General features: G+C 36.5%; 5 protein-coding genes and 1 pseudogene across 5 annotated transcripts; 4 read left to right on the top strand and 2 right to left on the bottom strand.

Annotated features, from left to right (window-relative positions):
- Positions 1-1,845: 1,845 nt before the first annotated feature.
- On the bottom strand, positions 1,846-8,205 carry LOC118032394 (short-chain dehydrogenase/reductase 2b). Its single transcript, XM_035037100.2, has 5 exons — positions 8,047-8,205; positions 7,699-7,942; positions 3,076-3,153; positions 2,799-2,984; positions 1,846-2,347 (listed from the first exon to the last, which is right to left on the bottom strand). Exons 1-5 carry the CDS (start codon positions 8,202-8,204, stop codon positions 1,970-1,972), a joined length of 1,044 nt encoding a protein of 347 aa, XP_034892991.1. The 5' UTR covers position 8,205; the 3' UTR covers positions 1,846-1,969.
- LOC118032265 (alpha-mannosidase 2-like) lies at positions 4,625-7,335 on the top strand (annotated as a pseudogene).
- Positions 8,206-12,885: 4,680 nt separating the features above from the next.
- On the top strand, positions 12,886-15,758 carry LOC118032395 (non-specific lipid transfer protein GPI-anchored 12). The gene is made up of 3 exons (XM_035037101.2): positions 12,886-13,411; positions 15,233-15,292; positions 15,491-15,758. The coding sequence occupies exons 1-3, from the start codon at positions 13,009-13,011 to the stop codon at positions 15,601-15,603; spliced, it is 576 nt and encodes a 191-aa protein (XP_034892992.1). The 5' UTR covers positions 12,886-13,008; the 3' UTR covers positions 15,604-15,758.
- A 1,425-nt stretch (positions 15,759-17,183) lies between these two features.
- On the bottom strand, positions 17,184-18,374 carry LOC118032396 (uncharacterized). The gene has a single exon (XM_035037102.2). The coding sequence runs from the start codon at positions 18,372-18,374 to the stop codon at positions 17,253-17,255; it is 1,122 nt and encodes a 373-aa protein (XP_034892993.1). The 3' UTR covers positions 17,184-17,252.
- Positions 18,375-19,279: 905 nt separating this feature from the next.
- Positions 19,280-21,813, top strand: LOC118032397 (F-box/WD-40 repeat-containing protein At5g21040). Its single transcript, XM_035037104.2, has 2 exons — positions 19,280-19,483; positions 19,681-21,813. Exon 2 carries the CDS (start codon positions 19,830-19,832, stop codon positions 21,459-21,461), a length of 1,632 nt encoding a protein of 543 aa, XP_034892995.1. The 5' UTR covers positions 19,280-19,483; positions 19,681-19,829; the 3' UTR covers positions 21,462-21,813.
- Positions 21,814-22,594: 781 nt separating this feature from the next.
- LOC118032399 (GDSL esterase/lipase At1g71250) lies at positions 22,595-25,663 on the top strand. Its single transcript, XM_035037105.2, has 3 exons — positions 22,595-23,507; positions 24,037-24,666; positions 25,187-25,663. The coding sequence occupies exons 1-3, from the start codon at positions 23,216-23,218 to the stop codon at positions 25,423-25,425; spliced, it is 1,161 nt and encodes a 386-aa protein (XP_034892996.1). The 5' UTR covers positions 22,595-23,215; the 3' UTR covers positions 25,426-25,663.
- Positions 25,664-25,877: the final 214 nt, after the last annotated feature.

Here is a 25,877-nt window from a genome sequence, read left to right as displayed (position 1 = left end):
ACAAGAAAATACAGTAAAAGCTAAGACTCAAAATTCCAAGGCCTTTTGAGGTCAAAGGCATAAATATATTAAATTTTAGCTGCTATTCTCTTAAAAGAGTTCAAGATTTGGAGTTGGATCGAGGGCAGACACATGGAAAAAAAAAAAAAAAAAAGAGCTAGCGTTCAGGGACTTAAACAACCTTTTTTTAGTACAGGGATGCAATTAAATATCTTGTAAACGTACAGGGACTAATAGGGGTGGAACCCCACCCCGCCCCCCCTGTTTATACAGCCCAAAAACCCAAAACCCTACCACGAAGAGACGAGAGACTGCAACAAACTGTACTGACAACTGAAAATTCATAGAGAAAAGAAGCAAAGAAGACAGACAGACAGATAGAATGAAGAATATAACTCTGCTTTTGATGGTCTGTGGAGGCGTTGGTCGCCAACTCCTCCAACACATTGTCTCCTGTCGATCCCTTCATGTCCAACAAGTTCCCTTTTTTTCCTTTCTAATCACTCTCTTCCATTTTTAGCCCAATACCATTAAAATGGGTTTCTGTGTAACAGTGGGAATGTGCATTCGAAGTCGACTTTGTACGTTTTCATTTGAGAAAGTTGAAACCTTTGTGTTTTGGGGCTGGCATTGGCAGGGAGTTTACTTGAGAGTAGTTGGAGTTTGTGACAGTAAATCGTTAGTTGCTGCACCTGATGTGATTACAAGAGAGTTAAATGATCAAGCTTTTTCCGAAGTTTGCTGAGTTAAGTCGAGTGGTTCATCACTTTCAACTCTAAGTGATCTGGGTTGGTGCCGCTGTAATGTATCTTTGGATTGATGGTGGCGAGGGTGGACCATAGACGACTGGAGAATATCTGAGAAATCTCAAAGCATTCTCAAGCCGCCTTATTGAATGCTGTTGATGCATGCCTTTTCTTAGTGAGATTGAGGAAATGTATGCGAAAGACAAAGTCAGAGATTGATCGATCAAAGTAGAAACCCTAGTTCGAAGCTTCACTTCCATGCTTTGGTCGATGAGTGGCCGTATGAAGCATAGAGTTACTCATGGCTTTTTTTGAAATGCCTAAGTGATCATGGCCTTTCTTGGAATGGGGATTAGTGCAAGATAAAGAAAGTCCAGCTAGACTGGAGTTTCTTTACCGTAGAAAGGTTCCTAAACATGGACTCCTCAGGGTAAAGAACATTTATAGACTGTCTTTATTCCCGACTTACGAGAAAAAAAACAATTATGCCCGCGGACAGAAGAGAACTTATTAGACTCTCTACACTCGGAGCCAGTAACATTGACTTACATATACCTCCGACTCATTTCTCACCTACAACTATGGGTCCTTTCTAGCCTGCAGAATCGAATTGACTCGAAGCTATTCTTGAGAGGTTGGTGCTCGCCTTCCTGTCATAGCTCCTCAAATCATAGACTTTGATCAGGAGACCCTGTCCATCGTATAATTGGGAGTTTGAGCGGTACCTATTTAACAAGGCCGTGATCCAATGCTTAACCTGTTAGGTTATGCATCTGTTAGATCATGCATTTCATTATGATTGTATTTGCATATGTTTATTGGTTCTTTTATATGCTTCATGTTAACTCTTGTAACAGGTACGTTGGGAAATGTTACGAGTGAGGTTGAAGATGGAAAGCCATTGAGTGAAGTTGTTAAAGTTGCTAAAAATCTGTAATTTGAATGGTAAAAGTCCGTATACAGATTAAGGGTTTTTACCTGCGATATTTTGCGTCGGCATTTTCTTTATAGCAGGTGGCAAATAAATGCCCTCAAATTAATCGCATCATATCTTGTGTGAAAGATTATATTTTAATTTGTAAGCATGTTATGAAATGAATGAACCAAAAAGCATATCATGAAGGATTATTAACTTGGTGGTCTTTTCATCATCATAAAAAAAAAAGGGTAGTCTTTTCATAGCATCAACGAAATCCAACAGCGTCTGAGTAGAAAGAGCTGGATCAAAAGCTGGCGACTTCAGTTTGATCAAAATAGCAGCCAGTAGGTCCTCCATCAGGTAAAAGGGCACATTTGACAGGACCTCGAGCTCCCTCTTCAACCGGCATTGGTCCTGTGTGCCAGTTTATATCTGTATTGACATAGCCAGGATGAACGCAATTGATGAGCATGTTAGGATGCCTTTTGGCAAGGACTCTAGTGTATGCATTAAGGGTGGCCTTGGAGATGCTATAAGCTGGCAGCATCAATGACCATCCACCAGCTTCAAGTGTATTCTCTTTCAAATCTTTCAAGAATCTCTTCAATATTGAATCCAGTTTCTGTTCATTCAGCGTCTCCGAATCCCCAAGCTTGTTTCTTAGATCATCTCCTCGAATTCTCTGCAAGTAATGATTGCATTAATCGAGACAGGTGCACATAATGCATTGTTTAGAGTGAAACATCAAGCAAAATGTTGAAGTTGTTCAAATTCTATGTTCTATGAAGTGCAGAGGTGGCTTCTTTCACCACTTTCAGTTTGGAAGCAGTTTGCAGGAGTCGGACTCCATATACACAGATGGTCGTTATACTCGGAATATACATGCTACTAATGCGAGGCATATAAACATCAATTTTTTTGCAAGGTAACCATTCTGCAAGTACAGGGTCCTTAGAGAGACAAAGAGGCCAGGTTTTAGCTTATTTGTTAGCAGCAATGCAAACAGGTTTATGCATACATGACTCCACAATGAACATTTCAGCAACAATAACTATATGCGAAAGTATGATGCTGGCTGTTGATTCTCCATCAAAGAAGAAACGAAAAAAATGATGAATGTGGGCTGCACTTACCCATAGCTCACCCCTGAGAGATGATACATTAACTATCCTGGCCCCTGAAGGGGATAGCTGCAGAAGCGGGAGGAGAGCTTCTGTTAATCTCTGGACACCGTAGAAATTAGTGTTTAAGCATTCTACTGCTGTCTCATAAGATGTCTTAATCACTTGTTGAACCATGTTGGTTGCCCTGCCTGAAAGCTGCATGGAGAAACAGTTGTTATAAGGTTGTGTTTTTTCTGGTTGGGATTCACTGGCAAAGCTTTCATGTTTTAGAATAAGGTTAACTCACCCAAGTTTCAGGATCTATATTCATGGCCCTCAAGCGTTCCTCATCAACTACCACTCCAGAAGCTCCAGCATTGTTAACCTGGACAAAATAAATGTATCACAAAATGCGGGAAAAACAAGAAAAGAATCCTCAAAATTCCAAACCCGTGAAAAATTATACATTTGCTATCCATAACTCTTCAATAAAATTTTGTTTTTGCTCTAAATCGCTTATGATTAACATTGAACCAAACACCATTTGAAGATTCCTATCGAGCCAGCAAGAACAGAACATCTAGACTTATTTTTTAAAGGAATTAAGCTTATACTTCACCAGCTAGGCTGTCATTGGATACAAAACTGCTATCATAAATCAGTAACTGGCAGTATAATTTAAATGATTTTGGTTGAGAAAATTGTTAAATGCATTAATGACAACCCAAATTGCTCTTGATAATCTAACTTCTTTCATTCACTTGTTCATCTATCATGGGAGTTAATCTGTCACAAGCATTTCAGGAATTAGAATTGTTGTTACAGGTCCTTAATTCTAAAGAGGGGATGGCTGGAGAAGAAGCAATTTGAGCAGGAAGAAGTCAGAAAAAAAGGGGACTACACATTTGAATTAAAAATGCACGTTTTATTTAGTTGAATTCCAGAAGAATTAAAATACAGCCACGTGTAGCTGGTTGTTATTGTTTTTTTTTGTGTATTTGTAACAACCTCGAAAGAGAAGGATTTATGCAGAAAATGAAATAACAGAATAGGTCTCTCTCCCTCTCTCTCTCTCTCTCGTCTTCTTCTTCTTCTATGGATGCTAAACCATACCATCCATTGCTGGACTTAACAGTGAGCTCCCAAAGCTCACCAAAATACTTGGAAGAAATATCAGTATGACAAATCCAAATTCAGCATGCAACAAGTGGTATCAGAGCCTCAGATCTTCAGACTCAAGGTATGGCACTTGATATAAGATCCCAAGATCTTAGAAGGTTGGAAGACTCACTGGATGCTGTTAACGGGAAACAAACATAGGAACATGAGCAAGTGATGAAGCTACTGGAGGTACATGGACAGAAACTGGAAAGTATGCAAGCTAGTCATGAAGCTAGATTTGGGGAATTGAAGGACCTCATTAGTGTACTCTCATTTCAACAAGGCTTGATTCTGCAAAGGTTACAACTAGCTAAACGAGGACCCTACTCCAAAAACATGCTGGACCCGTGAAGGAGATCACCATTCCTATAAGGGAAGTGAGTGTGAGTATCGGCACAATGAGGATGTCAGGGTTAATCCTAGGGATTGCTATTTCTGGTTGAATGGCAATTGCTTGAATCCCAAATGTGGGCTTCGTCATCCACCCCTTGATGGCCTGTTTGGCACCCAAACAACAACCTCTGTTGAACAGTACTTGCCACCATCACATACTGTTACTGCAGCTGCACGCATATTCCTCACAACTCAGGCAAATAAGGAGCCCATGTGACTTCTTTATCTGTTGGTGCTACGAGTCATTCTCCTCAATATGACCATGATTCGACTACCATGGGGGGCGTTTAGTGCATCACTACATGGAATTGTTGTGTCTTGCTCTGTTGGTGCTACGAGACATTCTCCTCAATATGACCATGATTCGACTACCATGGGGGACGTTTAGTGCATCACTACATGCAATTGTTGTGTCTTGCTCTGCTGGGAACACAGGACCAGATCCATATATTGCTGCCAATATTGCTCCAGGGATTCTTACTGTAGGTGCTTCAATAATTGATAGAGTTTTTCCAGCCAATGTAGCCTTGGGCAATGGATGGATTTTCAACGGGGTTTCGCTATACTCTGGTGATCCACATGTTGATTCCAGGCTTCCTTTGGTGTATGATGATGATGATGTTGGGAATAAACATTGCTATATGGGGAGTATAAGCCCATCAAAAATCCAGGGGAAGATTGTGGTATACAATCACAGAGGGAATGCAAAAGTGGGGAGAGGAGCGGCAGTGAAACTTGCTGGTGGGCATGGAATGATATTGGAAAACACAGTAGATAGTAGGGAGGAGCTGGTTGCTGATTCTCATCTTCTGCCTGCTACTGAGGTTGGCTCTAGACAGATTGAGGGTTTTCCATCTCTATCGGGTGACTTCTTTACTTATTCTGATAGGCAACTGGACTATTGGAGTGGTTATTGGCTTATTGCATCTCAAGGCCTTAGTTTAAGGCTGTTGATCGGGTACCGGAGCAAACATTTTGTGCTACAGAAATAGTGATGGCTTTGTTGTATGGTTATTGACAGAGAGCACAATGTTAAAAATTGGCCACGGGGTTTGCCTACAAGATGACTGTTGCGAGGAGGAGTTTAGCTCTTTTCCAACATCATGATGGGGTAGCTAGCACAACTAGGGATCATGTTGTTAGAGACTACAGGATTTGGATGCATACTTCTTTGCAGGTCTTGCAAATTTTTATGTCCAAATCAATTGAATTACTCATTGGTATTCACCATGAAAAGTTTGATCATAGTCCATTCCAGTATGAGTCAGAACAGGTGAGATCTAAATATGACGCTCAACCAGTGCTTAAGGCAATCAATACTCGCGAAGGAATTTCACAATCTGTTGCACTTTTTAATCCCTTGGAGAAAACTAGAGAAGAGGTTGTGATGGTTATTATTAAAAGGCATGATGTTACTGTTCTGGATTCAAACTGGACTATTGTCCCAAGCCAAGTTTCCCCTGAATTGCAGCATGATAGAAACAAGATTTTTATTGGGAAGCATCGTCTCCATTGGAAAGCTTCTGTCCATGCCATGGGGTTGCAAACATATTATGTTGCTAATGGTTTTGTGGGATGTGAAAAGGCGAAACCAACAAAACTAAAATACTTCTCGATGTCCAATTCAGTTTCTTGCCCTGCTGCATATGCTTGCTCCATAATAGAAGGTGGTGTGGCTGAAATTCAGAATCAACATTAAACTCTCATCTTTGATGTCAAGCACGGTTTGTTGCAGAAAGTTACTAATACAGATGGTTCCATGAATGCTGTAGGTGAAGAAACAGAAATTAATGTGCTCTAATTATGGAAGTGGGGCCTACCTATTCAAACCCAATGAAGATGCTCAGCCTATCATTGAGGCTGGTGGGCACATAGTGTTATCTGAGGGTCTAATGGTGCAGGAAGTGTACTCGTATCCTAAAACGACTTGGGAGAAAACCTCCCATCTCCCATAGCACTCGAATTTACAATGGAGCTAGTACGAGGAATTACTACATTATGCCTTCTCTAGCATTCAAGCTAGAATCCAATGGTAAGAGGTTTTCTATCCATTCTAGACAGTCACCGGGTGCGGCCAGCCTTACAGATGGATGGTTGGAGATTATGCTTGCCCGCCGTTTGCTAAAAGACGATGGACGTAGTCTTGGGCAAAGAGGGATGGATAATCGTCCAACGCATGTGATCTCTCACAATCTTTTTGAGTCTATCATTTCTACCAGTACTTCAGATCCTGTTTCTAATCCTCCTTCCCTCAGCCCTTCTCTTCTCTTTCACTGTGTTGGTGCTCACTTGAATTATCCATTGCATGCATTTGTCGCGAAGAATCCCCAGGAGTTATCTGTGCCATCACCTTCAAGATCCTTCTCACCTTTAGCTGCTCCCTTGCCTTATGACTCGCATATCGTGGATTTTAACGTTTCCCGGCATCAAAATATTCCCAGCAGCTGATTGAAGATTCTAGGTTCGTCCTGATCTTACAGAGGAGACATTGGGATACTTTATACTGTTGAAAGGGTAGACCTCAATGCACCAGTGTTGCTAATGAACCTCTAAATCTTTTCAACATGTTCAAGGGGCTTGAGGTGTTGAAAGCAAAGGCAACTTCTTTGAATCTTTTGAATGAAGACGTAGAGATGCTTGGATATATGGATCGGTGCTTGGAGCTGACACTTTTGTTTTACATCAAATCTCATAATTTGTCCTCGAGGACAAGGACATTTTCAAGGGGAGAGAATATCGTCACAAGCATTTCTGGAATTAGAATTGTTGTTACAGGTCCTTAATTCTCTGGAGGGGATGGCTGGAGAAGAAGCAATATGAGCAGGAAGAAGTGAAAAAAAGGGGACTACACATTGAATTGAAAACGCACGTTTCATTTAGTTGAATTCTAGAAGAATTAAAACACAGCCATATGTAGCTGCTTGTTTTTTTTTTTGGTTTAGATATAACAAACTCGAAAGAGAAGGATTTATGCAGAAAATGAAGTAGAAGAATTGGTCTCTCCTTTCCTTCCTCTCTCTCTCTCTCTCTCTCTCTCTCTCGTCTTCTTCTTCTTCTTCTTCTTCTTCTTCTTCTGTGGATGCTAAACCATACCATCCATTGCTGGACTTAAAAGTGAGCTCCCAGAGCTCACCAAAATACTTGGAAGAAACACCAGTAGGACAAATCCAAATTCATCATGCAACATAATCCTATCAAATGCCTAAACAGACAAGAATTAAAAGCTACCCAGCAGTTGGTACCGTCAGCGCAGACAACAGAAAGACAGCTACAGATTTGCATCGCAGTGGTTATCAAGAACCCTAACTAAAGTATAAAGCAAGTAGATTTCTTGACAGATCAATTAATATAATCGCTCTTGAAAATGAACCCTTACCAGGATGTCAAGCCTTCCAAATCTATCCTTGATAAACTTGGCCAAGGACTCGATGCTAACTGGGTCCAAGACATCAAGTTGATGAAACACAACATTTCTCAAACCCATGTTGTGTAGCATACAAGTGGCGTCCGTCCCCCTCTTCTCATCTCTAGCTGTTAGCACCACTGTAACTCCCTTAGAAGCAATCTGCCTCACTGTCTCAAGACCAATGCCCTTGTTCGCACCAGTCACCACTGCATACCTAGGACAAAAGGCAAAAAAACACTACAGTCATTGACCAATGAAACGAGCTCTTGGCCCAGAACTGGTCGTTAAACAACTTTGAAAAAGAAGAAGATGTTTTACCTCTCCACTCTTGAATGGTTGCCATTGGTTGCCATTGCTGTGATCTTAGGATGCTTTCTTGAGATGATTTGGTTTCTTGGGGTGAGGTGAACCTGTTGAGGTAAGCAAGCTGCATTAAAATAGCAGCTGCTGGGGAACAGAATCCTTAAAAGAATCATTACAGAAAACTAGTACAGTAAAAAAATATTGCAAATCCCAGTCACCCAGTCTACACGTCGTGTTTGATAGAGACTTCAATCCAATCCACTGAAAGAAATCCCGTCTTGAACCCCCTCCACATCCCATTAACGCATAGTAAAAAGTTGACAACTACGATTAATAATATTCTTTAATTATTATATAAAGTATTTTTTACTGTGACGAACACTCAAAGAATGAATTTTTTTTACAATTAGTTCGTGATTAGTGAATTTAATTGAGCATCTATAATCAATCGGCCCATCAAACATTTTCTTGGAGCAGGAGATACGAGGTACCAACCTAACCCATTATAATTTTTTTTCTTATTGTTTATATAAGGATTTTTTAGGCCAGTGGCCCATCAAACGTTAGATAAATAACAGTAATTAAAAAAAAACAATTGCCCTTTCCAAGCCCGGGAGTGTTTAAAATTATAATAATAGTTGTTTTTTTAATTATTTTTTATTTTAAAATATTAAAATAATATTTTTTATATTAATATATCAAAATAATATAAAAAATAATTAAATTTTAATAAAAAATAAGGGTGAACCATCACGCTAAACACAGCTGTCATGACTGAAAGACATCCCAATTTCATTTGTTGGTCTTGCGGCGGACACCTTCAATATAAAAATTAGAAAGAAAGTCACTTTGGCTTGGTGGCAAGTGGAAATTTACCCACTCAAATAATAATTACATCTTAAGAAATTACTTCCCTGGAAAACGATTTCTTAGAAAGCAAACAAGTTTACCATATGAAGCTTAAAACCGACTTATAGATAGCTTGGATTTATGGGTGAGAAGCGAGTATGGCATAGTGTTAATATATTATAATTTTTTTATTTTTTACTTTTTTATTAATATGGATATTCAGACTAGTTTGCGCATATCTCAACTAATCTCATAAATTTTAAAATTAATAACTATATAAATCTTCAATAAATCTAAATTTTATAAAATTTAAACCGATAAAATTTAAGAAACAACCAATTTTATTAATTAAGCTATTTCTCATTTTATATATATATATATCTAAGCCTCTATCTTAAGGCTACGGTCCAACCAAGAAAATGCGTGCCATCAATTGCCAGCTATACGGTGTTTGCTGCCAGCAGAGTAGGAGAAGAGCTCGTCTACACGTGAGCATGTGACGGGTGCTCTTTAACAAATTTATTTTTTATTTATTTTTGTGTTTTAAAATATTTTTTTAAATATAAATTATTTTAAGTTAAAACTAAATTTAAAAAATATTATTTTAATATTCTTTAAAATATAAAATATTTTAAAAAGCAGTAATAATAATTGCTGATAGAGTGTCGTAATTTATGTTAATGGCTGACCTCATTCTTCGTGCCCATCAACTTCCAACTTCCAATAAGAGAGAACATTTTTCAACCACTCTTTGCAAAAGCCTGTGGACAACATTCTGTTTGTACCTTTATTAATCATCATATTATTATTTTATTAATATAAATATTTAAACTTATTTTAACTAATTTCATAAATTTTAAATTTAAAAATAATGTAAATTTTTAATAATCCTAAAATTTATAAAATTTAAATTAATAATTTATAAAACAAAAACTTAGAACCTGATTAATTAAACTTTATTTTTTATTATTATTATTATATTGATTTCTTCTTATTTCTTCTCCTCTTCAATATTCATCTGTTATTTTTTATGAAATGTTTAAGCTAATGTTATTATACTCAATCTAATCTTTCAACGTGGTAAATTAATTCATGATTTAAGTTGATTTAAAATATATTTTAAATAATATTATTTTTTAAAAAATAAATCTTAAAATAATATATATTTTTTTTACTGTCTCGAGTTATCCACCCAAGTGCCTTGTAAAAATACTCACATCCTGCATCAACAAACACAATATATATATATATATATATATATATATATATATATATATATATATATATATATATATATCTTAGGTGTTTATCCAAGAAGGATAATTTTCTCATGAACAAGCTGGTCTGATCATTAATTCGCAATATTTTAGAAATACTTGTCGTCTTTCTTGTGACTTGAGAATTCATGTGTGACCCAAACAAGTAAGTTGGCAAGTGGCATGGCTCGCGTTTACCAAGCCGTGTTGATCGAATAAAGTGCTTTCCTACTCTTTGATTATATGTTTACGAAAAGGGTATTTCATCTTTCTTCCATTACTCTACCATTGAAATTTCTCTTATACTTCTCGTCCACGTCTCCTATCCGCTCTCTACCAACTCTAATTTACAGTAATCCATGAAATTGTTTAGAATTTCTTTTGAAATAGGGTTGCTTTTTCTCGAGAATTATACTTTAATTTTGTCCAAAAAAAAATACAAATCAAATCAAGGCACAACTTGATGCGAAGTGCTGTGGCATGTAGTTAATTCCGTGTAAAATTTAATCTAGCAAGGAGAAAGACATACACTATCTGATATAATTTTGGCAGTCCATGTGTGATGACCATCACATGTTACATCAGGATTTGTGCTTCACGCCTCCTGCATAACTTATTTTTTAAGGCATAGATTAACCCTATCAGGCTAACCAAGTTAAATTAATTTATTTAAAAAAAAAATTAAAAATCCATCTTGAATCGTGCATTAATTCACTAGTTTTTAAGATTAACACATTAATACTTAACCTTAACGGCTATATAGTTGAGGGTAACGGGAGTATATTATGGTATCCCAAAATATTGAAAAAAACCATTTTAGAATGTGCTTGAGATTGTAATTGTACTAGGGGAAGGACCTTATATGAACATACTCATCTTAACTAGTAAGATGTGTTTATGGATCATTCATGGCAGCCAAAAATAAATTTGTGAAGCCTATAGACCAAAACATGCAATATTTTACAAGTAGGGTGAGATGTTACTTTGGTATTAGAGTCCGACTCATTAGTTGTTTGGTAGTGCCGACGAGGTCATCGAGTTCCTTAAAAAATATGAATTTAAATATCTTACATCAACGAGTGAAGACCTGAGAGATAATCTTATATGAGTATATTTACTTTAATTAGCAAGACGTGCTTTAGGGTTATTTGTGATTGTCAAGAACAAATTCGTGAGATCCATAGGTCAAAATATACAATATCTTGTCAGTGAGGTGGGGTGTTACAGCGATGCAAAGTGCTTTTTAAAGTATTTATTACTTGAAAATATATTAAAATAATATTTTTATATTTTTTGAAATAAAAAATAATTTAAAGTTTTTTTTTAAAAAATAAAATTTTATAAAAGTGCAGTCTACCAAATTGTGCTTTATCAGTCTTCAAGGTTTAAGTTTGTTTTCGCATTGGATTTTAAATAATTGTTACTGGGCTCTCGGATTTTTACAAAACATTTCCTAATCATCATCATATTTCTAATCTTGGTCTCCCTGCAATTTAATCCATCCTGCTCTACTGATTACCTGACTCCGTGGCTTGATTCTCTGTGCGTAGTCCTTCCGTATTGCTTGATGTCCTACGTCGGATACTGTCCAATAATCAGTTCCAATCTACCTCTTGCTGACTACTAACAACCACATTAATTTTTTACACCATTAAAAAAAAAAAAAAACCCTAGTCAGATGATTTTCCATTATACTATATACTCTTAAAATTAAAAACTTTATTCACTCTGAAGAGTGTACCAAGATATACAGGCCGAAATATTATGAATTCAATGCATTAAATCAACAAGTGAAGTGAAACTCATTCATCATTCAATTTCGTCAAATATAATTTTTTTTAAAAAAAAATTTTTTTTTTTTATTTTAAATTGATTATTTATATTTTTAAATATATATTAATAATAAAAATAAAATTTTAAAAATGTAAAAATATTATTTTAATATATTAAAAAAATACATGATTAAAAATAACTGATTATCAATAATAGAGGACCACCGGCCCAGTGCAGTTGAGTAAGTTGAGAGATGCATTAAAATCAAGCCTTAAAGGTAGCATCACTCTTTCCCTTTATTCTGTTATTTTTCTTGTCACAACATTTATTGTATTTGGAAGCTTGCTGGACAGCTTAGCAGATCAGTTGTCAATTAATTGTAGTTTCACACTTCTATATTCATCCACAACATACAAAAAAGAAATAAAGCTTTGTCTTTCTTTTGCTTAAAAATGGGTGAAACATTTGTGTTTGGTAACGTCGCGGTGCAAGATATTTTTAAATAAAAAAAAAAAACATCTTGAAAATGGATTGAAGTGTAAAAATAAACACTCCCTTAATATATTTTACATTTTTAAACAGTATTATTAAACCTACATGTCAAATAAATTCATGACCCGCCAATATAGGACCTATCTTGAACCGAGTTTCACGTTGAAGTAGATGGATGTTGGTCCTGTTAAACCAGTTAATTTAAAGGGTTAATATGTAATCCAGTCAAAACTCGAGTGAGATCTAGCTTGAATTTTTAAATGATGTATTTTTTATTTTTTAAAAAATCTTAAAACAAAATTATTTAAGACTATTTAAATCAACTGAAGTATATTATTTTTAATAGTATTTTATAAATGGGGTTTTATAACCACGGTAGTCTAAACGCGTTAATTTTCGCACCTAAGACGGTGGGAAGTGGAAGGAATCCATGGACAACAACTTGCTTTGATGGTGGTTGTATATTTATTGTTTTCGGCTGGCAAGTGTTGCTATCTCCATTGATAACTTGTACACCGAGCTTTCCTTCACAAAATTAAAACCACCCCCACAAGACAAAAACATAGCGACACTTGCTCGTGTCTGAATAGAAAATAAAGAGAGAAAAATGTCGAAACTAGCGATCACCGCCATATTTCTCACCCTAACCATCTTCTCAACAGTTCCAGCAAAAACGTCAGGAGCCACAGCTCCGGTGGCAGCACCTGCACCCGTTTCAGGTGATCTTGGTCCGGAAGCTCCCGGACCAACAGCAGTCAATGAATGTTTAACTCCATTGTTCAACATGTCTGATTGCTTGGGGTATGTAACACAAGGAAGTAACTTGACGGTCCCTGACAAGAATTGCTGTCCTGAGCTTGCCGGGCTGATAGATAGCAACATTGTATGTTTGTGTAAGCTGCTTGGTGGTGATCTTGCTGAGCAGTTTGGGGTCTCACTTGACAAGGGAAGAGCTCTCAAGCTCCCTGCAATTTGCAAGATCGAAGTTCCTTCAGCCACCTTGTGCTCAGGTAATTAAATTTATTTACTTGTTTAATGAATACATGAATGATCCTTAATTTCTTGTTTTATTTACCTTCTCAAGGTCCATTAATTAGTGAAATTGAAAGCTCGAATTGTATATTAAATTTTAATTACCTTAACAAACTTATTTTAACCATTATCCTTGAGACATGCCTGTTTTTTTTCTTTTTAAAATTGTATTAATTTCACATCAATTCTTTAATGCTATCAACGAGCTTTACTAACGTCTTGGTTTTTTTTTATTTTTTTAATATAAATATTTGGGTTAGTTAACTCGTAACTCGACTAATTTTACCAGTTTTAAAATTAATATATATATATAAATCTCTAGTAACTACTATATTAATAACTACATGGTTTAAACTTAAAAATAAATAAAAAAACAAATCTCTTAATTCTAAATTTTTATTACTAAACAACCTACAAAATCATTCCAGTGCCTTGTCTTTGCTCTACCCAAACCCATCACTTACCGTTAATGCACGATACTCACCATTTTGCCTTCGACATTTATTATGGGAAGCATCTTGAACCTGCCATTCCTCTTTTCTTTTCTTTTTAGAATTTGAGACCCTACAAACCATTTTTTTAGTTCTTAAAATAGAAAAAAAGGGCTAGGTAGAAAAGAAAAATCTTGCAAGGCTAGTGTCTTGCAGATTTGGTGAAATAAATTAAACCCAATTTTATTTATCAAATTCATGTGTTTTTGAAAATAAATAAATGAATAAATAAATCGCTTGTAAGAAATCATAGATTTACATGACTTTTAAGGTATAGATATTTTTCGTCTGCCTGGAATTTGTCTTCTCTTTAATTAATTGGATTTTCCTTAAAATTATACTTAATGCAAATCCTTCATTCTTATATTCATGGTAGTTGTGTTCTGTAAAATCTATGTATAGTTTACTTCAAGTGGATTTTCCCTCACCTAATCACGTGCTGGATCTGTTATTGTGCTCCTTTTATGTATCATTTCCTGTTCCATCACGTGCCTGTAGATGATCCCCCTGATTGCTTCCTGCATTCAAAGTTGTTTGAAAAGGAAACTGGATTATTGAATTACTTAGGCGTTAATTATTTTTTATTAAAATAGTATTTTTTTAAAATAACTTAGTATTAATCCATCAGGATGAATAGGTTACCAAAAACCTAATTAGATTAACAAATTTTTATCATAACAATATCTTTTTTAATTCAAATTAAAACTTAATAGAGATTAAATTTTTTGGATCCACCCGTTGGATCGATCTGGATTTAACAATTACACTTACAATTAAAAAGAAGAAGAAGAGAGAAACAAATAAAAGAAGGAGAATAAAAACAATGAAGAAGATTGATTCATTATAATTATAGTATATGCAATGCATGAACTCATCTAATTTAAAATGCTTAGAACATAATCTAAATGATTGGTAGAGTATTTAGACCCTCTAACATGGTTTGTTCTTGATTCCTTATTAAATCAAGTGAGTTTAGAGAATGTGAATGTTTTTGAACATAATATAATACCATTTGAGTTGTCTAGGATTATAATAATTGTTGCAATTCAAAATATTTTTTAACTTGAAAATATATTAAAATAATATTTTTTTATATTTTAAAATTATTTTTCAAATCAACACATCAAACAATTTAAAAATATAAAAAAATAATATTTAACATAATTTTTTTTTAAAATATAATTTTAATCATGTTTTCAAAAACGATTAAAGATGAGATCTCAGTTATTCACAATTCAAAGTCCAAGACATTTAGATTTCTAGCTATTATTTTTTCATGTTTTTTTTTCAATGGGCTGTGTTTTGCAGCTGTGGGATACCCAGTACAAGCTCCCGCAAGCGGTCCATCAACAGGCTCAACACCTCTAGGTACTTGCTTTCATATTTATGTCTTTTCTCCTGTTCTTTGATTTTGTATGATCCCTTCTGGCGTGGCGGGTCTAACCGGACCTGGCTAACCAGCCTCTAGTCTGGGCCGGGTTCAACAAATAATTAGCTCAAAGTTTATTGGACAGATAAACATGTAACTCCATTAAACTTCAATGATTTTAAGTTGACTGGTTGCAGGTCCATCTCCATCAACTGGAGAGAATAAAAAGAGTGTTGCTTCAAACATTGCTGGCTCAGCTTATGCAGTCTTTGGTGGCTTAGCATCTTTATTTCTCCTAACATTGTTCTGAGCTTCAGTTTTCTTCTCAGGTGTAACAGCTTAATTTAGTCTCATCATTTATTAAATGCTGCGATCATGAGATCTGGTATGCCTAGCAGCAAAATAAAGTGTGGGATTTGTTGTATTATTTCATTTTAAAAAAAAATTAGAGCATTGTTCCCTTTCTTTCTTCCTTGTTTGTTTTTCTCCTGGTAGAATTTTTTAGTGGATTAATTGGCCTTAAGCATCCATGTTCTGAATTGGGGCAAACCCATGTGTAGTTTAATAAGCTTATCATCACATAAGATAAATTATTCCATGCACTCCATGCTCAACTTGATAAAGTTTTTAATTAAATTAAATAAGATATTAATATGTTAAAATTTAATTAATTTGAGTTCACTATAAATAAATTTATTTATATAAAAAATTAAAAAAAAATCGATTAAAAATAAAAACGGATCTAATAAGTTAATGGTAAAGATTCTTTTTAAACAGGTCAAAATTTTGAATTATATAAATCAACACAAAAATAAAATATATAAAAATAGATTAACCTGATACAAATTAAATTATTAATATTGGTTATGGTAATCCTTTTTCATAACTTAAATTGAATAATATATTGATATTATAAAATCTAATCGGCTCGAGCTAATCGAAATCAATTTATTTATATAAAAACATAAAACTAGACCATTTAAATACCTATTAATTCAATGGTAAAGATTCTTTTCAAGCCGGTCGGGATTTCGGATCATATAAATCAACACAAAAATGAAATTTATAAAAAGGGATTAGCTTGATGTAATTAAGCTTAGTCAAAAGTAATCAGTGCTGGTTATAGAAACCCTTTTCCATCACTTAAGTATGCTTCATTTCTTGATTCTTTCGTGATTCTATCAGATGATGACCCTAATTCACGATCACTATAATTAACCCACATATTTTCATCGGTTCAAACACTTATTGTTCAACGAGGGCTAGCAGAAGAGTAAAACAGAACCGAGTACAAAACAGAACCTGCATATGACTCTGGATTAAACTACTCCTTCGGAAATTCAGAGGTAATTCGATGCAGATTGAGTGCCATGAGATCATACCATTACGTTGATTGATCAACAGGGGAGCATGAAATCAATCAAAACCATATCATAATATCTTGATCAGCATTGGAAAAAAACAGAATTGCAGCAGAACAAAAACACCAACGCTGAGAACTAAACTGATGAGAGATTGTTTTACTGTTAAGATGGGCTAAGAGATGTTCATATTCCTCTCGGTCTACTCGAAGTTCTGAAGCCAATCTATGAAAAACTGTAGTGCAAAAACAAGGAATGATTTTTAGAGCTGGAATCCAGTTTCTTTCTTGTTGGTTTGAACACTTTGTTCCAAAAATTAAGGTCTTTCTTGAGGCCACTGCCTTAGTGGCCTAATTAAGAAAGAAGAACAATCAAGAGTGCACAGAAAAAAGAATAAAAGAAAGGTAGCATAATGAGATGGAGATGCAACTTCCTTCCGACACAATGCAAAATCAATCTCAGAGAATTTTTAAGAAATAAAAAATGCAAACTCTACAAAACTCAGCATTAAAGGTGCAGGCATATTCCACACGGAGAACATGGAAAATTGAAGAACAAAGAAGAAAACGGCAAGATCGAAGAGATCGACTACTCAATCTTAGAGGGAGATAACATCAGTCACTGGTATCTCAGTATGATCAACATTGTTCTTTGGATCCAAGGCCATCTTACTGAGCCTAAGAAGACTCCTAGTAGCCAAAATTGCCTGAGTGTTGATATCGTGCAAAGACCTTGAATACAAACTTCTGCATGCTGCGGAAGCCGAACCTATCAATTCTTTATCCTTGTTAGGACCCAAAAGGCAGTGCCCTAATATCCTCAAAATAGGTTGCAGAAGTTCCCATGGCAAAGCAATCCTCCCTTCCTTAATGACACTTTCCTTCCCAACATTTCCTTGATCATCTTGAAACTCAACATTTTCTTTATCGTCTTGAAGCTCGCCATCTTTGTACTCATCACCGTCTTGACCAGACCAAACCTTACAAAACTCACAAAAATCAATCTTAGAACGAACAGGCATAAGAGACATCTTACTATAATATAACTCTAATGCAACCCCAACAATTCTTGCCCTTCTTGTTGATCTCACGGTCCCATGAGGCTCCAAACTCGGAGATATCACAGCTAGGTTTAAATCTGCAGCATCATTATCCGTTGCAGGCTTTTTTGATTCATGATATATACTTGGATGTGACAAATCAGGCACGTTAACAGTCATAGCTTGGCCTGCACGTGAGGTAGTTTCGTGTGCATAAATGGCTAACAAAACTGCCTCAAAACCAGCCAAGGGTTTTTTTAGGGCAACACGAGAGAGATAAAGGCCAGCAATAATGGGAAGGAAACGTAAGACTACGAGCTGTAGTTGGGGTTCCGAGGATTGGAACGTGTCATAGAACCAGCGACAGAGGCTGTTGTCGCCCGCACCAGAGTCGGGGAGACGGAGGAGTGATGAGACTTGAGAGGAGATATCAGGGCTGTGAAGGAGGTAGAAGGCAGGGTCTTGATCTTGAGAGAGGAGAGAGGGAGAAACTGTGGTTAGAATGGAAGAAAGGGATTGAATGGCTAAATGGGTGTTGAAGGAGGAACTTGATGATGGGGTTTCAGGGGGGATGTTGAAGGCTGAGGTGGTGATCGTGGTAGTTTCTGTGGTGAAGGTGTCTTGTGATATGGAGGTGGTAGGGGTGTTTGTTTCTTCAGAGGAGGAGCAATCTTCTGACATTGTTTTAGACTTGTTAATTTTCAGAGAGGGAAAGTTCAAGAATCCGTGAGAGAGAGGTGTGAATAAGAGGAGGAAAGATTATGCAAAGCTACAGATGGAAAAGAATGGTGAGAAAAAGATGAGAAAATTAAGGAGGGAAAATAGGATCTAAATAATAATCCATTCCCTCAGCACAAAACGACTTTCAAGCTTCCATATTCCATACGAATCCATCCCCAAAATGCTTGTTTTGCTTGAATTGTAATTATAATACACTCATGTAACAATAAACAATGCTAATATTTGTCATAAAATCTAATGCTATCTAGGCATCAATCCCACATAATTTGTTGTTGGAGCCAAACAAAAAATGATAGAACATCTTGTCAAGGCAAGAGATTAACTTGCTGTAACATTCTCTTTACACCAATATCCTCGTACGGTTAAGGTTTTCATTAAAAAAAAAAAAAAAATAAATGTTAACATCAGACTTCATAGATTTAGTCGGTGGATTGATATAAAAAATTTATAAATTTAAATTAAAATCATGTTTTAAATTAATATAAAAAATATATTGATTAGTAGATTTAACTAAGTTTTTAATGATTTAGCTTGCTCGATTAAAGTGTTTACAAACTTGAAGGTGTCAATATGAAAAAAAAATTAAATAAAAAATAAATAACTGTTTAAATAAAATCAAAACAACAATAATTGATTGAGGTTAATTATATGAACAGCAAATTGACCCTGTGATCAAATCCAACAAGGATTGAATGAGATCCTCTCTTCAAAAATGAAACAAAATGGACAAACTTGGCCCAAAACTTGCATGGGAGTATTGGGCTCATTGACTACTAAACATGCCATATCTTTTTGCCGACAGCACCTTACATCATGCGGTTCCTACAACCCTATGACACTTAATCCTTTAATCTCCACCGTCGAGATCCTTAAGCCACTGAGTGATGATAAATAGAAAATAAAAAAAATGCTCCCATCTCACCATGAAAAAACCTCAAATCCTCTTGTAGATTATGATCTGATCATATTTGACAAGAAATTCTCCAACCCAACAAAACTATTTACAATATCTGCTTCAAAGATCTTGTATTTAATCTCTCCTTCAATAGGTACCATTAAAAACTTCATCTTTATTTATTAACTTTTAGTTTGAGTTCTTTGAGGATCACATAATCTGACCTCCTTCGATTATTTGCTTTACATTCATCAAACTCTGATCATTTTTAAATTTGGGCTGTCATTGTTCTGCTTTAAGTTCGTCTATTTGTTACTGAATTTGGGATTTGACTTTAGGGTTTCGTTTCAGGTTATTTGTTGGGTTGTCCTTGCATTCTTGTCAAAGTTTAAGTTCTGGGTTGAAATTCCATCTGGGTTTTGGTTGCTTAAGGTCTTGGAATCAAGGGATTTAGGCGTCTTAGCTCTCTTGTGTTTTTGGTTAGGTTAGCTATCCATTTTATGGCATTTGAATGCCAAAAGAGCACTGAGGTGTCGAAAAGTCTTGCCATTTGTGTTGAAAAAAGTAATTCCAATACGGAACATCTTGAAATTTCAGAGTCTCCTTTAGACTGTTACCCTAAGAAGGGGATTTTAAGCAGTTTGAGTTCAAAACAGCTTTCTTGTAATGATGTTTTACTCAATTATCGCCGGTCAATTACCGACCTTCCTCCGGCATTGATTTCTGAGATTCTTAGTTGCCTTGATCCTCAAGAGCTTGGTATCGTTTCATGTGTATCGAGAGTACTTAATAGTCTTGCAACCGAGAATAGTGTTTGGAAGGAGGTATATAGTGAGAGATGGGGACTCCCTATAGTTCCTGCACCATTGGGTGCAGGGGTTTCAAATGAGAAGTCATGGAAGGAACTGTTTGTGGAGAGGGAGTACAGGAGTAAGATTTTTTTGAGTCGTTATAGCATTGATACTTTGCATGGGCATACTGAAGCAGTTAGAACAGTTTCTCTATTGGCTTCTGCCAAGCTCATTTTTACCTCTGGGTATGATATGATTGTGCGAATGTGGGACATGGAAGACGGGTTGTATATTGCATCATCACGGCCTCTTGGTTGCACTATACGAGCAGTTGCAGCAGATACGAAGCTGTTGGTTGCTGGTGGTACTGATGGTTTTATTCAAGGCTGGAGGGCAGTTGAGGGTCTCAAGCACTTGTTTGACCTTAAAAGTTCTGAGGTGCCAAACACTGAATTTAGAATTTGGGAGCATGAGGGACCTATAACCTCTCTTGCCTTGGACCCTACAAGGATTTATAGTGGGTCATGGGACATGACTGTTCGTATATGGGATCGTTCCTCACTTGAATGCATAAAGATCTTGAGGCATGGTGACTGGGTGTGGAGCCTTGTTCCGCATGATACTACAGTTGCTAGCACATCAGGTTCAGATGTGTATGTTTGGGACACTAATAGTGGGACTCTGCTAACTGTTATTCATAGTGCTCATGTAGGTAACACTTATTCTTTGGCTCGAAGCCATACAGGGGATTTCATTTTTACAGGAGGAGAAGATGGGGCTATGCACATGTTTGAGATCACTGGTCCTAAACCTGAGGCTAATGTTTTTAAGGTCGCAACTTGGATGCCTCACTCAGGGCCTGTTTATTCCCTTGCATTTGAGTTTCCATGGCTTGTTTCAGCTTCTAGTGATGGGAGGCTGTCACTAGTTGATGTGAGAAAACTACTAAGGACCAACAGACGTTCTTTACGAAAGAATGTTTCAAGGGTTACCGATATGGACCGTAACAACGTTGAACCACCTCAGAGGATGTTACATGGGTTTGGGCCCAATTTGTTTTCAGTAGATGTTGGTGCTGACCGTATTGTATGTGGAGGAGAGGAAGGTGTTGTTAGGATCTGGAACTTCTCAAAGGCGCTGGAAAGGGAGCGGACGGCTCGTGCCATGAGAGGAATACGGTTGGAGAACAGGATGAGGCATCGTAAACTTCAAATAGAGATGAGCAGTAAGGGTGGTCGGACTGATCAATGCTCTGTTGCAGCCAAGAAAAACCCAATGCATGTAGACAGGAGTGGTGTCTGGCGCAATAAACATGGGATGAGTGGCAAGCTGAAGGCATAGCAACATATAATTACTGTGTTCTTCCAGTCCAGGCAGTATGACCTGATTATTCTTTGGGTATTTACGAACACAAGTACACAATTATGTTCTCAGTGTATTGCTACTAACTGTAGTTAGACTTGCATTGGCTATGGTACTTGCATTTTAAAGGCAACTTCATTTTACAGTAGTTTTTATGTGTTTCCTCGTGCTAGTTTTAATCTCTTGTTGTATTTGCATTTGTTATTCGCTTGCCCAATGCCTATCTCAAACATTTCTTAAGATCCTGTAAGTTTACGCATAAGCCTGAAGATGTATGATTTCATAAAGAAATAAATGTTTGGTAACAGAAATACACATGTTCCTTTTCTTTTCTCCGTAGTCAGCCTAGAATTTTGGTGATTTGAATTATGTGTATGCCTGATGGCTGATGAGTTACTATTCGCATGCTTTTTGCCATATCCGAGTTTGATCCTGTGACTCACTTTTTGAGTAATAGGGTTTTGGAAGGAAGAGTGGGATTAATTGATAGTAGAGTTGCAATTTTCCCCTGATTTTCTGCAAGTCATTCCAACAACTGTTGTCAGAACAGGGGAAAGTAAAGTCTTTTTGTCCCAAAAGTTCTTTCCATTTTCTTACCACTCCTGAAGGCTGAAAGGGATTCTTTCTTCTTCCAGATGCTGAATTTTGTTTGTGGAAGACATTTAGTACAACTCTTGTCTGAGAAACCCTCCTGCCATGTTATTTTCTTTATGCGGTTAACTAGTCTCAGAGATCTTGATGGCATTTTTTTCAACAATTTATTAATCTAGGTATAGCCAAGAGGTTTTGGCATCTCGGAGAAAATGGTTTTCTGGATTAGCCTGCTAACAGGTGGATTTCTTCTGCTAAAGAAACAAAAATCATACCATTCGGAGAATTTTGCTTCATTGGCTGTTGAGGGATGGGATTAAAATCTCGTAAAATCATGGTTCAAATCTTACCTTTTATCTTCTACAGTTTACAAGATAATCCTTACCATCACGGAGACCAGCCAAGCTCGTTGGAGCCTGTTTTAACTATTTGTCTTGTTGATGAGCTGCAGTTCAACTTAATTTTTTATTATTTAATGCGGTTTCGAGTTCAAACTATATCTATATATATATATGCCATTGAACTGGTTATGTGCATGTTTGGAATTTCCTACAAATTATCATCATAAAAATAAAATGAAGAAATTTCTCTCATTTTTTACCCTGGTTTGAAAAGCTCATGATACAGAGTTGAACTTAGAAAGATATTTGCTCAGTCAAACTCAATTCACTTGCACAGCATGAACTATAACTCGGCCAAATTTGATCAGGCCTTAAAAGAATTTTTTTTTAAGGAATAAAATGATATTATTTTGATAAGAAATGATTAATCAGGTTTGAACTTGTAACTCATGAGTTGACCGACAACTCAGTAATCCGGAAGCTTTTCCAAGTCAGGCCCTGGAGGGGTTGGCAACTATATTGGAAAACACTTGAAACGAATACAAATGGGGTATAGACATTTGAATCTGCTACAGACCTACAAAGTTCAGTTGGTGGGCGTAAATTTGCCTTACAATAAATCTACCACTTTTCTAATTCAGGGCAAGCACCAAAATCAACCCTCGACCACATTTCTTGTTCAACCCTGTAAAGAATCCAATACTTCCCCCGTTATCAACAAAAGAAACGCTATTCCATCCAAGAAACACACCCAAAACAGCATCAAGAAACAAAGAAGGAACCAAAGAAAGGCAGAGTTTCATGGCTAAAAGGCTGGAGATCAGAACAACATCATCAAGAAGAAGAGCAGCAATGGTGTTTCTATATCTTCTTCTTGCTATCTTATTGAGCTCGAGCGGTCGAGTGCATGGACAATTCTTGCCAAATACACCCTCTGTAATGGAAAATGGGTCACATGTATCTGCGTTGTACTTAATGGGTGATTCTTCTGTTGATTGTGGAAAGAACAGTCTCTTTTACCCTCTCCTTCGCAGAAATCTTTCTTTGCTTCCTTGTAATGGGTCAGACTCCACCCTTCTTCCTCATCTTCTAGGTAATTGTCTTTCTTTTTCTTGAAAGTAACTGTACATGCATTTGTTTTTCTTGATTCTTTTTCTTGGAACTATATGTGAAACTGAGTGTTCTTAATTTGTTCTTGTTGAAAGCTGGCCTTTAATTGGTTGGCTCATAAGTGATACTTGGTGTCTAAACCCGTAGAGAAAGAAAGAAAGAAACAAATTCATTCTGGTTTCGATTGTTTTCTATAGCTTTTCAAGAATCATGAGAAAACAGTTGAGGTGGAAGGTGATAAATTGGTTAGATGTATAATTCTTGGTTTCAGGGAGGATCTTGTTTTCAATGAATACATAATGTGATTTTCTGCTACCAATTTCGAGACCATATATATCTCGAGCTTTTCTTTTGCTGGATATTTTTGTGTGAAACTATATGTGCACACCTGCAAACTTTCTAACGCAGAAGGACTTGGTGTGTTGATGGCATGATCCGTGCACTCAACTGTTTCTTAGAGTTAAAATGGAGCTGCAATTCTAGCAATGTTAGTCAATTTTATGGTACTGCAGCTCAGAAGATGGGATTGCCTAATTCCCAGCCATTCAACGGTCAGGATGGATCGATGGAAGGGCTAAGAAATGGTGTGAATTATGGTTCAGCTCATGCAACAATCATAAGCCCCATCAGCCAGAGCCACTCATCTTTTAACCAACAGCTTCGCCAGGTATACGAGACCTTCCAGTTGTTGCAGCTTCAACTTAGACAGGACATAGCCCAAGATTTTATCAAATCCTCCATGTTCTATCTTTCCTTTGGAAAAGATGACTATGTTGACCTCTTTCTGAGGAATTCTTCAGGCGTGATGCTCAAGTACAGTGGCCAAGAATTTGCTCGCATTCTGGTCAACCAGATGGTTCATGCTATACGGACCCTTTACGATGCAAATGTGAGGAAGATCATAAGCACAGGAATACTGCCGCTGGGATGCACTCCACGCGTGGTATGGGAGTGGTATAATTCAACTGCTATTCATCATGGAACGGGTTGTGTAGAAGAGGTCAACGAGCTGGTTTTGCAATACAATACAATGCTTAATGAGCATATTGTGGAGCTCAATTTGGAATTACCTGACGCTCAGATAATTTTCTGTGATGTATACCAGGGAATGATGGAGGTCATAACCAACCCAACACTCTACGGTACGAACCCGTTTTCATTGTTCCCGTTTTTAAGGAATTCTAGCTTGAAGTTGCTACACCAGTTGCTGCCGATTCATGCCTAATCATCCTCAAAGCCGAAAACTTCCTTGCTTTGAAATTCTATGATTTTTTAAAAACTGGTTCACTTCCATTTTCTTATCCTTATAATTAGCTTGAATAGCTAGCTAGATTGATTTTTGTATATTGATCTGCAAGAAGTATACCAACTGCAAGTTCTTACAGAGTTGAGATAGATTAGAAAATTTGCCACAGCTATCGATCGATTCCTTTTGCCATTCCTGCACCGTTTTACTAAGTTCTTGGTCCATAGTATCGAAGCAAACACATGATTATATGTAACCTAGTATGATGTTACTGCTCCGAAGGTAAACTAGCTCGAGACGATAACCCCTGGAGTGTTTACTGTAATATTTATGGGTATAGATGATTTATACATAGTGAACAGAATACAACACCAGTATCAGATTATTGAACTAGAAAGCTTCTGTCCCTAATACAGGATTTAGGGATACAAAGAATGCGTGCTGTGGGCTCGGTCTTCATGGTGCAGAGATTGGCTGTGTTTCTGCAGAGACGGCCTGCGACCAATCTTCAGCTCATGTCTGGTGGGATCTTTACAATCCTACACAAGCATTGAACTCCTTGCTTGCCGATTCAGCCTGGTCTGGTCATCCCCTTCCCGGCATTTGTCGTCCCATAACAGTCCAGGAATTGGTGTCCACTTCACATTTGACCTGAGTGCCATCCAGGTGATACATGCTTCATCATGCTGAGCACTGCAGATTGAACATAGTTTTAGATTCTGATGATATCTCCAGTTACTTTTCAGAAATTTGTTTCTTACATCCCAGTGGTAACTGTATACACACCGCTGGTATAGTAACTGTTAATGCAGACAGTACTGTCCTGTTCAAGAACGATACTGGAAACATGGTATTTTTCCTTGGATTTTAGGGTACTGTGTATTTTTCACTATTATAGGAATAAAAAATGGAATTTAGAAATCATGCATGCTTGTCTTTAGACGATACTTGACTAGGCCCGATATGGCCACGCTCATGAAGAAGATAGCATCTCCAATGCAAAAAGTCAAATTGAAAAGCTAAATTAATAAAATGGCTTTTTGAATAGTATAAATATAGCTTTTTTAATTATATGCATTCCAATGATAAAAAGCTATTTAGAAAAGC

Source organism: Populus alba, chromosome 9, assembly GCF_005239225.2.
Source record: "Populus alba chromosome 9, ASM523922v2, whole genome shotgun sequence".
Classification (NCBI taxonomy): Eukaryota; Viridiplantae; Streptophyta; class Magnoliopsida; order Malpighiales; family Salicaceae; genus Populus; species Populus alba.
This window is presented reverse-complemented; position numbering and strand designations above follow the sequence as displayed.

Coding starts and splice junctions, on each gene's coding strand:
- LOC118032394 (XM_035037100.2), bottom strand. CDS start 8,204: ATGATTCTTTTAAGGATTCTGTTCCCCAGCAGCTGCTATTTTAATGCA. Junction 2,985..3,075: donor ATATAGATCCTGAAACTTGG/GTGAGTTAACCT, acceptor TTCTCCATGCAG/CTTTCAGGCAGGGCAACCAA. Junction 2,348..2,798: donor CTCTCAGGGGTGAGCTATGG/GTAAGTGCAGCC, acceptor CATTACTTGCAG/AGAATTCGAGGAGATGATCT.
- LOC118032395 (XM_035037101.2), top strand. CDS start 13,009: ATGTCGAAACTAGCGATCACCGCCATATTTCTCACCCTAACCATCTTC. Junction 13,412..15,232: donor TTCAGCCACCTTGTGCTCAG/GTAATTAAATTT, acceptor TGTGTTTTGCAG/CTGTGGGATACCCAGTACAA. Junction 15,293..15,490: donor AACAGGCTCAACACCTCTAG/GTACTTGCTTTC, acceptor GACTGGTTGCAG/GTCCATCTCCATCAACTGGA.
- LOC118032396 (XM_035037102.2), bottom strand. CDS start 18,374: ATGTCAGAAGATTGCTCCTCCTCTGAAGAAACAAACACCCCTACCACC.
- LOC118032397 (XM_035037104.2), top strand. CDS start 19,830: ATGGCATTTGAATGCCAAAAGAGCACTGAGGTGTCGAAAAGTCTTGCC.
- LOC118032399 (XM_035037105.2), top strand. CDS start 23,216: ATGGCTAAAAGGCTGGAGATCAGAACAACATCATCAAGAAGAAGAGCA. Junction 23,508..24,036: donor CCTTCTTCCTCATCTTCTAG/GTAATTGTCTTT, acceptor ATGGTACTGCAG/CTCAGAAGATGGGATTGCCT. Junction 24,667..25,186: donor AACCAACCCAACACTCTACG/GTACGAACCCGT, acceptor TCCCTAATACAG/GATTTAGGGATACAAAGAAT.